The 12,989-nt window shown below is 36.9% G+C and overlaps 1 protein-coding gene across 4 annotated transcripts in view; it reads left to right on the top strand.

Annotated features, from left to right (window-relative positions):
- The window catches only part of MIB1 (MIB E3 ubiquitin protein ligase 1), an 81,942-nt gene that overhangs the window by 49,310 nt on the left and 19,643 nt on the right, over window positions 1-12,989 (top strand). For 3 of the 4 annotated variants that reach the window (XM_042797923.1, XM_042797922.1, XM_042797925.1), the window contains exons 13-15: window positions 7,262-7,394; window positions 7,764-7,850; window positions 10,712-10,873. In XM_042797923.1, the coding sequence (XP_042653857.1) occupies window positions 7,262-7,394; window positions 7,764-7,850; window positions 10,712-10,873 (382 nt within the window). The remainder of the gene's footprint in view (window positions 1-7,261; window positions 7,395-7,763; window positions 7,851-10,711; window positions 10,874-12,989) is intronic. The other variant, XM_042797924.1, reaches the window with a different exon arrangement.

Raw genomic sequence — 12,989 nt, 5'->3', positions numbered from 1 at the left:
TTAATAATTCCGTAGTATTTTGTTTATCATGCTTAGCTACAAAATTGCTTTCAAAAAATAAATGCACCTGTGAATTAGGTGTTAATGTACTTTGAAAAAACTCAAATGTTTTAGACAAGAATAAAGAAAGAAATGGAGTGAGCAGCTCAGTCCATTAATCTGACTTTCATGTGTACAAAACTGGCCTATAAAAAGACCAATAACTACACATTCAGAATATGAAAAGGGGATTTTCTTATTCATAGGCAGTATATGCAATGTTTTCTTCAGAAAATAATAAAGTAACTGAAATTTAGCCATTTAAATACAACACTTAGGAACCCAAATGTCTCAACTTTCTCTGTATTTTTCGGACAAAATTCTTTATGTTGCTCAGGAGCAAGAAGGCTGAAAAAGCTGAAAATCTCTCAATCTAAAGTTAAATAAACTTATTAAATGAAAATGTCATCTCAGTGAATATGGATGTGATTTGTAGTTACTAATATATTAAAGTTCAGTACTGTAGGGCAGAGTGTGAATTGCAAAGTCCTGAACTGACCGCTATTTTGGATTTACACTTCCCTTGCTTCCTCTTTTTGTGTTGATTTTGTCCTGAGCTCAATAGCTGCTTGCCCAGTAACTTCTGTTGCAGTGTAGCTTTCTGGTAAAAGTCACATAATTTCTTTCTTCAATTTCACTATCATATACTGAAGACAGGATTGTTGTGTAAGACCTAGGCTAATACAGAATATTAGTAGAATATTAGTTTTTGTGAATTCCATGTACATTGTTTCTTTAGTTTGATGCATATTGAAATCGATTTTGCAAATGCCAAGAGATACTTGAAAATCTGAGAGACAAAAAAGAGGAGACAGCCTGCCTACTTAAACTTGTGCCAACTGAGCCACCAGTCAGATATGAAATACTAAACTCTAATTTCAAGATACAACGTGCTCAGTAATACCAGTCTAAGGTATTAATCTACTCTTTTTACACTTGTTCCTGAGGAATACTTACTCCTTCATTCATCCAGTGTAACTCCCTGCACAACAAGTGTGGTGTGAACCAGATCAGGGAACTGATTTGGCTTGAAATTGTGTGCTGACGTGCATTTAAGATCATATAGTTGCCAAAAATAGCACTGTCCTGCTCCTGTGTTACTTCTTGCACTGTGTTGGTACAAATACTTCTTTCGCTTCACAGGGAGCAGGCTCAAAGTACCATTCGGTATGAAAAATAATTCAACAGAAAGGGGTGAATTTTTAGATGCTGTGTTGGGACCACTTTTTAGGGGGTTTTCTGAGCAGAGGTGCTAACCAGAGGACATGAACAGGATAGTAAAAAGTAGTCTTGCTTCTATTATGTAGTAAAATTCATGTCAGACTACATAGGTCTTAAAAGAAAATGTCGTGGTGGAAGCTGTCTTTATATCTAATCTGTTTCTTCAATTTTTTGAGGATGTTACATGAGACAAGTGAAAAGGTTTAACTGAGCCAGGGGTGGGAAGAGGTGGGCAAGAGGGTGTGTGTGTCAGGGGCAGAGAAATACTTCAAGCCAGGATTGCTGAGAAATATCTTCTATTAGGAAACTATTGAGACGGTGGGAAGCTGACCTGAGGGAGAAGAGCAGGAAAGTAGGGAAACTTGTAGTAGAAAGTGCACTGAATCATTACAACCCCTAGAGATACGACTCCTGATAAATTTATGCTGATATAAGACTGCTTCTGGAAAGCTCAGCCTGCCCTTCCTGCAACTCTAGCTTCATCATTTCCTTATTCCTATTGCTTCTGGTGATTGTGGAGTCATAGGGTGGGTTGAATTATCTCATTGTCTGAAAGCAAAATTGCCAAATCAAGAGTCTGGCAGGTTGCTAGACAGTGATGTGTCTGTAGAGCCAACATAATGCAGGAATTGAAGTGCAGGGGAAAATGGGATTGTGTCTTTCAGTAGCCATTTAAGTTAAATGTGTTTATGCTAATTGTGAAGTAGCCTATCTGGGTTTTTTTATGCATAAGTATCTGTTCTTTAAAAGAAAAGAAACAACCAAACAAGCAAACCCCAAAAAGCCAAACAGAAAACCACACCACCACTGTCCCGCAAACCCCCAACCTGCCCCATTTAAATCATTCTGCAGTTAAAGTGCAATTGGTAGCAGAGAATTTTCTCTAGTTTTTCTTTATATATTTTTAAACTAGTGTGGAAAGATGCCTTTGCAGTTAAGAATGCTAAATCTGGAATCTTTTCTATATGAGGTGCTAGTTTCATCTTGCTAGAAGTACTTTTATCTTCTAGATTTTTCAGATAAATACATTATTGTATGCATTATTCTCAGGTAATGCTGATGAGCATCTGTAAAAATTTTGTGAGTTAAATACTGCATAAGGAAAGGGATTTTATAGGTAGGCTGATAATGAATAATATACCATATGTTAAAACTTTTGGTCTTCTATGTCTATTTTGTTTTCTATGTCTAATATTGGTAACTGGTGTTGACACAACTGCTCAGTGGCTAAAAATGAATTAGTGTATTGTTCAGATCTGTGATGCATTTTACATTGCAAATACAAAATCCATGCTGTTGAATTTGCATTCTGCTATTATTTATAACTTAAATACATCATGTATATGTTAAGTTGTGTTTATAGACTCTCTAAAAACTTGAATTAAAAAAAAAATGCTCATGTGACAAGGTCAAATGAAAGATGCACTTTAACAGCAGCTTTTGCTGTTATTCTTCTACATCTCAAATTAAATGTAGCACAGTATAAATGGGTGTTTCTTCTATCAAATCATTTCTAACTATTAGACCCTGGACTGTTATTTTATGAGGACAAATTATGTGAATTATGGTGGACTTTATAAGGCACTGTACCCTCAACAGCTAGGCCTGGGAAGGCAACAGAGATACCTTGATCTCAGCCCCCTATCCACACATGTGCTTTATCCTTACCTTTTTCACTGACCAGGTGTTTAGCTCATATGAAAGAACAATTAGTTTCCTCACCCTCTTCACAGTTTACAGATAACTTTCTCAAAAATTTTCACTTCAGTTTTTCTTCTGTTGTCCCATCTAGAAAATTCCAGAATTAGCAAAAGATCATCCAACTGAAAAAGGCCCAAAATCTTTTCAGATTAGCAGGAAGCTGATAAATACTGCAGAACAACAAATGCCAAAGCTAACCTGCTACAATTTTTTTTTTTCATTAGTAATGCTTTAATAATGATCTTTAAATAGCATAGCAAGGATATAATTTCAGTGTTTTCATAAGACTTTTACGCATCTTATTAATAATCTTTGAAGCTACTCAATTAGCCATGTAATCTGTACAGTTGAATACACTGAAGATGACAGTCTGAAGAGTTTTCTTCAGCTGGTTTCATGGTCATGGTTGCTATTAGATTTGCTGATTTCTTAATCTTCTCAATGCAGTTCCAGAGAAGGTAGTCTGTGGTCTGCTTTAATGTATACAAGATGAAAGGAAGTTTCCAGGAGCACATCTGTGTTCTGGTCCTGAAAATGGAGCGCTATAACTCAGCTGCTTCTTTAATACTTTCACTGGAAAAGTGAATCAGGAATTACTGTGTAATTGGCATGCAACATCAATTCACTAATACGACTTTTTATGATACAATGCATGCCTGTTTCAGTGAGTACTGTTCTGAATGGCAGCCACTTAGCTGTCAAAATTTTGGCAGCAACTCTAGAAAATCCTGCAAAATAGAGTAGCTGTAGGAAGGAAGGCTGCAGTGTGAAGGAACAGGATCTTGTGTGCTGAAGGAAACCACCTCTGAGTTAACGAGGAGAATGCAGCCACTGAGCATCATAAAAGAATTTGCTATTTGTAGTGTATTAATATCTTGCAGAAGTTTAAGGTGTCATGTCCATAAAACCATCGTTCCATACTGCTGTCCAGTAATTTAACACAGCCTGGAAGAGAGAGAGAGAGATGTGGTCTGTGCTTGCATAAGCAGAAGCAACTGAGTAGTTACTCGCCCTCTGATGCTTTGCTGTGAAAAGTAAGATAAAAACCTACTGCACATAGAACCTGTTCATGTTGTTGGTCCTTCTGTCCTTTCAGTATGACCAACGCATTTTAAAAGCTTCCAAAGTGTAGCAGACATCTCATTTATATGAAACCAAGATGCACCCAAATATTTTACAGTTGAACTTAAGATGAAAATTTTCCTACTATTTGGCAGCAAACTAAATAGGAAAAGATCTGAAAGAGGATCTGGTAAGGCTAGTGCTCTTGCAGTACTAGGAGTGAATTTTTTCATAGGATACCAAATAATAAATCAATTTAATTTCTCTCCAGAGATGAGAGGTGTTAAAGAAATGGCAACAGTAATGTTTTGGAAGTATATTCATTCTTGATGCATCTGCTAAAGTGTGTAAATGTACTTTAAATTTTATTTTATTTATCTGTGGAGTTAGCAGTTTCCTTATTTCCTTACTGAAGAAAACGATATAAAATATCTGAGTTGGTTAGGATAGTTCCTTGTTTAGCGAGTAGAGCTACTTTGGAGACAAGCTGGCTATAATTAGAGATTTGAGTGTTGGTGCCTTCCCATAGTGTTCCTCAAGTTGCAGTTTAAAAAAAAAAAATTTCTTGACCTTGGGTTTTTTTTTAGGTTATTGTTGCCCCACCTTTTACTGGTCGCTCCTAGTGGTTATATTGCTTCTGTCAGTCATAACGAATATTCGGGTAATTTTTGTAGTACTTTTTAGATGATCCACAGTAAATACTCCGGAGCTTTATGGGGTCTTCAGAAGCACTGAGCCTGGCAGGTGAAGATAAAGAGCTTATATGGCATGATGCCCTGTGGGAAGCTACTGTAGAAAGTAGACTGGCTTCCTGTGGTGCTGGTGTCGCGTGTTCTGTATCAGCCCAGCTTTCTGAAGAGCTGATGGTGGGGTGTGCCCAGGTACAGTCCAGATATGGCGTGAACCACAGTGCTCCAGACTTGCTCCCTCTAAGGTGGCTAGAAACAGTTCTGATGTTGCAAACCAGAGACGTATTTATATCCTAGGTTTTTAAATACATAACTTCATTACAAAATAAATTATGTTTATCAACTCAACTAATATTTGTTTATTTTGCCACATTTCATAAAGCTTTGGTAACTTGGGTTTTACTAAATTTTAACCTTAATTGTGGAAACTCCTGCATAAGTGAATCTCTCAAAGAATTAATGTTGGTGGTTTGTTTGTTTTGTTTTTTTTTTTTTTTTTTTCCCCTAATATTCTAGTCTCTTTTCCTAGCACGTGACAGAGCTGTAGAAGGTGTTATGAATAGAAGCTGAGCAATGGTTCACAACGAGCAGTGTACAATCTGTTAAGTGTGCTGTCTTATTTTTCTGTGTTACAAGTGATTTGGACTGCGAGGAAGTGAGAAGCTTAGTCCTGCCAGGAAAACAAAAAATCCTAAGAGGTTGAGAACAGTTTCTTACTTATTTTCTTACCTCAAGAAAACTGTGATTATGATGAAGTCTGAAAAGACTGAGATAAGCCATAGACAGCAAATGCATTCAGTTCCTGGCCAAGTGCTTATGTCCACTCTGGAAAACAAACCTCCAGAGCAGCCTGGCTGTGGATGCTCCACGTAACTGGTCACGGGTCTCCTGTGGGCCCGTGTGATCCTGTGGCCTGCAGATGCAGTTGCTTAGTTGTATTTCCTTCAGACACTCTGAGGAAGAAAAAAGGACAGTCTTCCTGCAACTGCCAGGAGGATGGTGTGTTAATTGAGAAAACAGTATTTATGTTGCATACTCATTGCAGCAGCAGGAGAACATGAGGAGATGCTTAAGAAGTCAGGGTCTGTTAGGATAGGGCCCAAGCAGTGTGTAGGAAGGAGTGCACGCTCTTATTGGTAGTCTACCTCGTGAACGCTTATTTCTGCTTTTCAGGAGAGTTTATTGGAGTTAGCTATCCCCAGAACCACATCTTTTTGTTTGTTTATTTGTTCTATGGGGAACTGATTGGCTTATTCTAAAAAATAGTTTAGGAGTGAATAGTAATTATGCAGCGTGGATGTTCAAGGTAACAGATTATTGGAATGAATTAGGAGGTCAGTTATTACTTGACAGCACAGTCATCTTATTGTTATCTCTTGAGAATATTTTTAAGTAAAAGCTGAGAGACTCATTTTATGAGAGTATTTCTGAGGCTTATTGAGATCCCACATTTTCAATACCAGGTGGCTAATGAAGAACTGTTTACTTCAGTTATTGTATATACCTTGCAAGGCATTCTGTGACTGAGTGATTCCATTTGAATTAGCTAGTATTATTTGAATTTTAGGGTTTGAATTTTGTGAAAATGCTCTGTTTCTCCTGTAAATAGTATGTTGCTTCAACAGTAGGGAAAGATCAGATGACAGGTTTCCTGGTACAAAATTATAGCAGTTTCTGGTTTTCTGTTTGAGGAACTGTCACAAGGGAGCTGCATGTGCTGTTTATAAAGATGATAAGGGAATTAAGTTTGGTTACTTATCTGTTCCAAAAGCTAAGTGAAGACGTGAACTTAGGTGTATTTCTGAAAGAATACAAGATTGGGCAATTTGTTTATCTAGTGTTGTGTTATTAATACCCTTAACACTGCAGTCTTTGGACTTCATGGATTTTAGTCTGCTTTAAGGCTCTAGTAATCCAGTTGCTTTGCCCCACCCTTGGGTTTGAGGTGTAAGATAACAAATCCCCTTTGGTAGACATCTTGGTAAGCACACATGGAAGTGTGGTAAAGTACTAGACACTGACATGGTATGTTATACTCAGCCACTATCTGTTATTGAAAATATTCCACTAATACTCACTTTAAAGTTTCAGAATTTATTTTGTCTGTGCCTAAGAAGTCTTACTCCAGTGTTACCTCAGAAATTGAAAGTCTTAACTCTTACAGCCAATGTCATCAGTTTATACAGTGATGATTTTGAAGAAATCTAATGTATTGGAACTTGCTCATTAAATAAGTAGAAGATGCTGTAAGGATTTTGAAGGAGAACAATTCTGTCATCTATGTTTCAAAATTTGTGTGAATACTTTTTTTTTTTTAAGGTAATTTTTACTGCTAGATAACACTCTCCTGAAAAAATCTGATTCTGAACATGAAATTACTATGCTTTAGAACTGTCAGTATAGCTTTTCACCCACTTTTTCAAAAAATACTAATGTTACTTTAGCTTCCACTACTTTGTACTTCTGAGAATGAATATTATTTTACTGTTGTCCCACTGTCATTCAACAAATATAGGTGCATTTATGCCATCTCTGCATGTTTATTTCAGTGCAATGCGTGTATTGTTGTCCAAGTTACCACGACCATGGATTGTTGACGAGAAGAAGGATGATGGTTATACTGCCTTGCATCTGGCAGCTCTCAATAATCATGTGGAAGTGGCTGAACTTTTGGTGCATCAGGTAGGACTCTCATTCTCAGGAGGATTTAAATGTCACACTTCAGTTAACCATCTGATATGAAAATAGTTTGCTGCAATCGCAATGCAGAAGCAATGGAGCAGGGAAGGACACGTGGTGAGCTCTAAAGGTTAAACTTGCCTTTGAGATCATTACAATGGCCTAATGGTGCAGAAGGACTGAAAAATTTGATCCCTAATTTGATTCAACAGACCAACATCTGTACAGTGAATGAAGTATTTAATCACTTCTGCTCTCAAATCTCCAAATGAGGAGTCATATTCCAGGTCATGTTCAGTGCCGTAATGGACTGCCGTGCGTGTGGATGAATTGCAGGGACGATAGTGCTCTAATGCTTTGAATGTCTTTCAGGGCAATGCTAATCTGGATATCCAGAATGTTAACCAGCAAACTGCTCTGCACCTTGCCGTTGAACGACAGCATACACAAATTGTTAGGGTAAGTATGCTATTTGCAATAAGCCATATGGTTAATGGCACTTGACTCAAGCTGATTGTAGCTGCTAAGACATAAGTACTTTATGAACATTTTAAAAAGTATTTAGCAACATGTAGCCATTGAATGTTTATGTGATTAATTTTGATCAACTCAGAAACCTGCCAACTTGCACAGAGGGTCAGTTGGCAATATGAAGGACATTTCAGGAATTCTGAATTTTTGTACGTGTACATTATGACTTCCTCTATGCAGTTGCCAATTCCAGCATCCTTCCTTGGTAAATAAGGGAGCATGTGTTCTTCTGTTACTTTTCTGAGTCTTGGGGTCCTGTAATGGGACCTTCAAATAGCGTTTTTGATGCCTCTTCCTGTATAAGTAATTATTCTTGCTCATAGCTTTTGCAAATTGTAGGTAAGTGAAGCAACTTTTTATGAGTTTAACTACTTTTCAGTTTTCTGAGTGTGTAACTTCCCCTGTTCTTAGCTTGGGAGATATATAAGCAGTAACAAAACTACCTTACTGGTGAAAGTAATGCTATTTCTGTTTTTTTGCTCACACGGTTGAAAAAGCTAATACTTCATTTAACAAAACTTTGTTACTGGCACCGGAAATGAGAGTCTGGCACGGCTTGCCCATTCTGGCCTGTGTGCGCTGTCCATACAGGACCTATGTGACTTAGTGTTTGGGTTGCTGGGATGGGCTGTTGAGGCTCAGAGAGAGCACTTGCTACTGTAGGAGTTTTTCCCTATGAGTGAAAACATCAACCTGGCCTTGGCCCTCTGCATACGCTTTTTAAATTTGTCTTTGTAGGGCGAGAGTCATCTTATATTAAAAAACTGTCTCTTATTTAGGCCTACAGAGAATTGTTCCCCCAATGCAGACCTATATCTGCAGTTCTGTTTAGCGTCATTTTGCTGTAAGATTTCTCCATCTTCAGGAGTTGATGGATATGATTCCATTATAGTGAAACATGTGATCTGGCCCCGTATCTGGAACTGCTTGCTACCAAAAGAATGGTTTCCTAGAGTCGGTGTCACTTGCATCCTGCAAGCTATTTGGCAGCTATATTTGGTGAGCTCTTGTGCCCTTCTGGAACTGACATGGTACCTGAGAATACAATATTAATGTAGCAGATGAGCAGGAAGGTAGGCATGTAGAAGAACTAGTATGTGTATTGGACTGACATGCTTATATCCAAGAATGTTTAAGTGAATGACCCTGTAGCGTATCCGTACTTCAGAGTTGGATTAACTTTGAGAAGTCCTAAAATAACTTATGCAGCCATGCAAAGAACATGTTGGCTCTGTATATCAAAATTAATTCCTATTGGGTACCTTCCAGGACTGGGTTGTACCCTCAGGCATCTGTGGAATAGTGGTCAAAGGTAGCAGGGTTCTTTTAGAAGCTAGTCTGCTATGACAAAGGGTGGTGGTCTGCATTTTTTTTCCCCCTCCCTTTTTTTAAAAAAACAAAACAAAACCAAAAACCAAAACAAAACCAAAAAAACCAAAACCCAAGCTTCTGGAAAGGCTTTGAATTTCTATGATAGTCAAGGATTCCAGGTTGCTCTGCAAAGAGTTCTCTTGCAGATTTTCTTCTAGGGGAAACTCTTAAGCAGTAAATAGCTAGTGGCAGACACAAGGTAGGAATATGAGAAAGAAAAATTGGACCAGAGTAAGTCCATTTAGAGAGTGTAAGAAGCTAGGTGGAGACTGTTGCAACTGTTAGCTGGTTTTCTTGGTTTCACTTGTGGAATGAAAGGTTGGGGGAAATGGTGAGCTGCAGGCAATTACAGGCAGATATTTCCTTGAAAGCTAAATTCTTAATTCCTTTTTAAGCTTTTTCCCTTTTAGCGTTTTCTAGAATCTGAGATTCTTTGGTTCCAAGAGGCTGAGATCGTTGCAAGCATGTGGGTTCTGAAGAGGGAGATCCCCCTTCCATGTATTCCTGTTTGTCTCTGCTGCTAATCTGAGTTTTAAAGAGTAGCAAAAGCTCAAAACTAAAGCTAAAACCTCAGCTGCTATCTACAGGTTTCTGAATAGCGACGGTGACAGGGTTGAATTTTTAGGGGCAATTGTTACTTGTCAGCATGTGTTGGTTTGTTTTGTTTAACAGCATATTTAAGAAAGTTCTGCTGCATTGAATTATAGGAGGGCTGTATGCAAAGGCAATGTGAATACGAGGGCCTGTGCAGCCTTATGCTTGCTGTCATGTCATGTGACCCCTGGAACATGTGTCTAAAATTAGCCTTAAAGATGAGTCTTAGTTCATTACTTCCCAAAGTGTTCTGAGACAGTATTTAATAGTGGCATTGGTTTTTATGTCTTCTGCTGAATAAGGGTAAACCTAAGTACGTGCTTAACTACTTTGCTAATGGAAGGATACTGTAAATTAAGTTGTAAAGTTTAGGATGGTGTGAAAGCAGTGATTTTTTTGAGGTCATTGAAACCTAATTGTAAAGAATATATACATATATACAATACTGCCCACTTGCTCTGTTTCTAGTACACTGCTGTAATATGTTACATTGTTTGTAGGCTATCTTGTAAGAATTAAATGTTTTGGACAGTAGAAAGAATCCCCTAAAATAGGATCTCTTGCAGTGCTCCCTCAGAGCACAGGCAAGCATTAGGCTTCTGCTGAAATAAACTTGATATTTGAAAGAGATAGATGCTTCAGTTGATACCTGAGCTCCAAAATGGAAAATAAATTTAAACAAAGTCAACTGTGAATTTCAGAAAGATAAAATAATAACCTTTCTGTACCTACGAGAGCATCTTAAACCAAAGTTTCCTGATACTAGTTTTAAAAGGAATAAATAGGTTTTTATGAGTTTTAAATTGGATTCTTTCTCTTTTCAGCTCTTAGTTCGTGCAGGTGCTAAGCTGGATATTCAGGATAAAGATGGGGATACTCCCCTGCATGAAGCCCTGAGACACCACACCTTGTCACAGCTCCGCCAACTCCAAGACATGCAAGATGTGGGCAAGGTAGATACTGCTTGGGAGCCATCAAAGAACACAGTAAATAAAATGCATTTATTCCTTTTTTTTCCCTGTACATTTGTCTCTTTATTGGTCTAGTTTGTCTAGTTCTGTATTGTTGAGCTGGTTTTTGGCAGTTTCAGTTTAATGTAGACATTCTGCATTAAACTACAGTATAGGCATAAATCATATTCTTATATGTGGCTTTTCACATGTAATCATTACCTTTGTTAAAGAAAAATAAGGTTATTTAGTTCAAAATATTTCTACACATCTGTCTTCCATAGTAAACATATATGGCTGCCAAAAATCAGAAGTTGCTTTTTAGGAAAGAGAAATTAATAGTATTACAATATAGAATAAGACTAAAATTGTTTTCTGTGATTCAACATCTTGCATGTCTTTGTAGCTTTAATTGTTAAGCTGCTTCTATAACATTCTGAATGTTTGTTCTGTTAGAACAAGGCATTCTCAATCTTTGTGTGTTTATTATTATGTAACTGACAGTTAATTTCAGGAATTGTGCTGTAGTAAGGAAATAGTCAAAGAAACTCCAGGTAATAAAGGTCAAAATCTTTTACTGAAAAAAGAAACGCTGACACCCAGAAAGCTGTGTGAACCCATATGCAAAGATGAAGTTTATAGTTTTGCTGATAGGCAAAGGAGAAATAAAATTCTGGAGTGATTGGGATTGAGAAAAACAAACAACTTTAAATATTAAAGACGCACAACATAATGGTGGATCAGATTTACTGAATCATTAGTAACCAGTGTGATAATATTTTTTCTAATTTTAGGTGTAGGTGGTATTTTTTTTTTGCATTTCATTAAAAAAAAACCCTCCACCCAGTTTACCTAAAATGCCTTTGTTCAAAACAGTAATTCCACTGTACAGCAAATGTTTTTCAGATGGGTTACTTAGTCTCACTGAAATAAACTGGAATAAGCTTTGTGAAGAGATTTAAAATATGACTGGCATATGTAGGAAAATGTTTGTGTCCTTTTAAGTGAGAGGAGGAAAGCAATTACAGCTTAGTGGTTTCCATGATCTGAAATGGATGCTGTGAGGGGTGGCCAGAATACTTTGTGTGCATGTATTTAATTGTGAAACGAATGAACAGGAGCTAAATACTTTATCTCTGATTCAGCATTTCATAAATAGCTTTTGCTATTGCCCATCTTATTAGAAACATTCGCAATGAAACTAGAGTTCTTGTGGTTTTAATTCTTTAACACAAGAAGTGGGGCTTTTTTTCTACCACCTTTTAAAATTTTAGTTTTGGAGGATTTTGTTTAAAAGAATTAAGTTTTTCTTCTAGTTTCATTTGAGATATATCCTGAGTTAAAAAAAAATATATATTTTTCTGTTTTATTTCTATTAAAATAATAATTTTTGAAAGAGCAAGGGGGAAGACACTACAACAAACAAACAAATAAATCCCTGCGTGAGTGTATCTCTGATCACCTAAAAATGTTATAAAGTTTAACAAAAACCCATGATCAACCAGTACCTCCTTGATCAAACTATTGGTCATTTTTTGCATTTTGTTTAGCTGGAGAGAAAGTTTCTGACTAGCAAAAAATTTGAGAGGTTTAAGTGGTGTGGAGAAAATGTGCCCTCATAGAAGAGGTGGAAACTTGCATATTTTAATTTTATGTGGCAGCAACATAAGATGTGACTGAAATGTAAAAGATGGAGTAAAGCCTGACGAAATTATACCTGAAAACTCTTTAAGATCAGCAGATGAAACTACCTTGAAAATGTTTTGGTTTTTTTTTTCTCTGGAAAATAGTAAAGGGGGATACTACTTGTACCTATCTACCTTTACTTAAAAAAAGGTAATGTAAAAATGCCATAAACTAGATTTTACCAGTAAACAGTTTTAATAAGCCACCTTTGGCCCAGAATCATATATCAGAAAAAGACAGGATCTAGACTGTTAAAATATATGCAGGCATCTGCACCTTTAAAGGTATCTAAGGACACATTTATAATTTGTGTGGTGTAGAATTGCAAAACAGATGATGGATAATAGAGGATAAATAGGCTTAGTCTGGGAAACTGTAAGGCTTTCTTTTTGTGAATATGATGACTTAAGTTAAATTTATGGAATCTGTATTTTTTTATTAATTCCTTTAAAGATTGGGAAACATG

Source organism: Tyto alba, unplaced genomic scaffold (genome assembly GCF_018691265.1).
Source record: "Tyto alba isolate M040663 unplaced genomic scaffold, T.alba_DEE_v4.0 Super-Scaffold_27, whole genome shotgun sequence".
Taxonomy (NCBI): domain Eukaryota; kingdom Metazoa; phylum Chordata; class Aves; order Strigiformes; family Tytonidae; genus Tyto; species Tyto alba.
The sequence above is the reverse complement of the archived record's forward strand: the minus strand, read 5'-3'. Positions and strand labels throughout refer to the sequence as shown.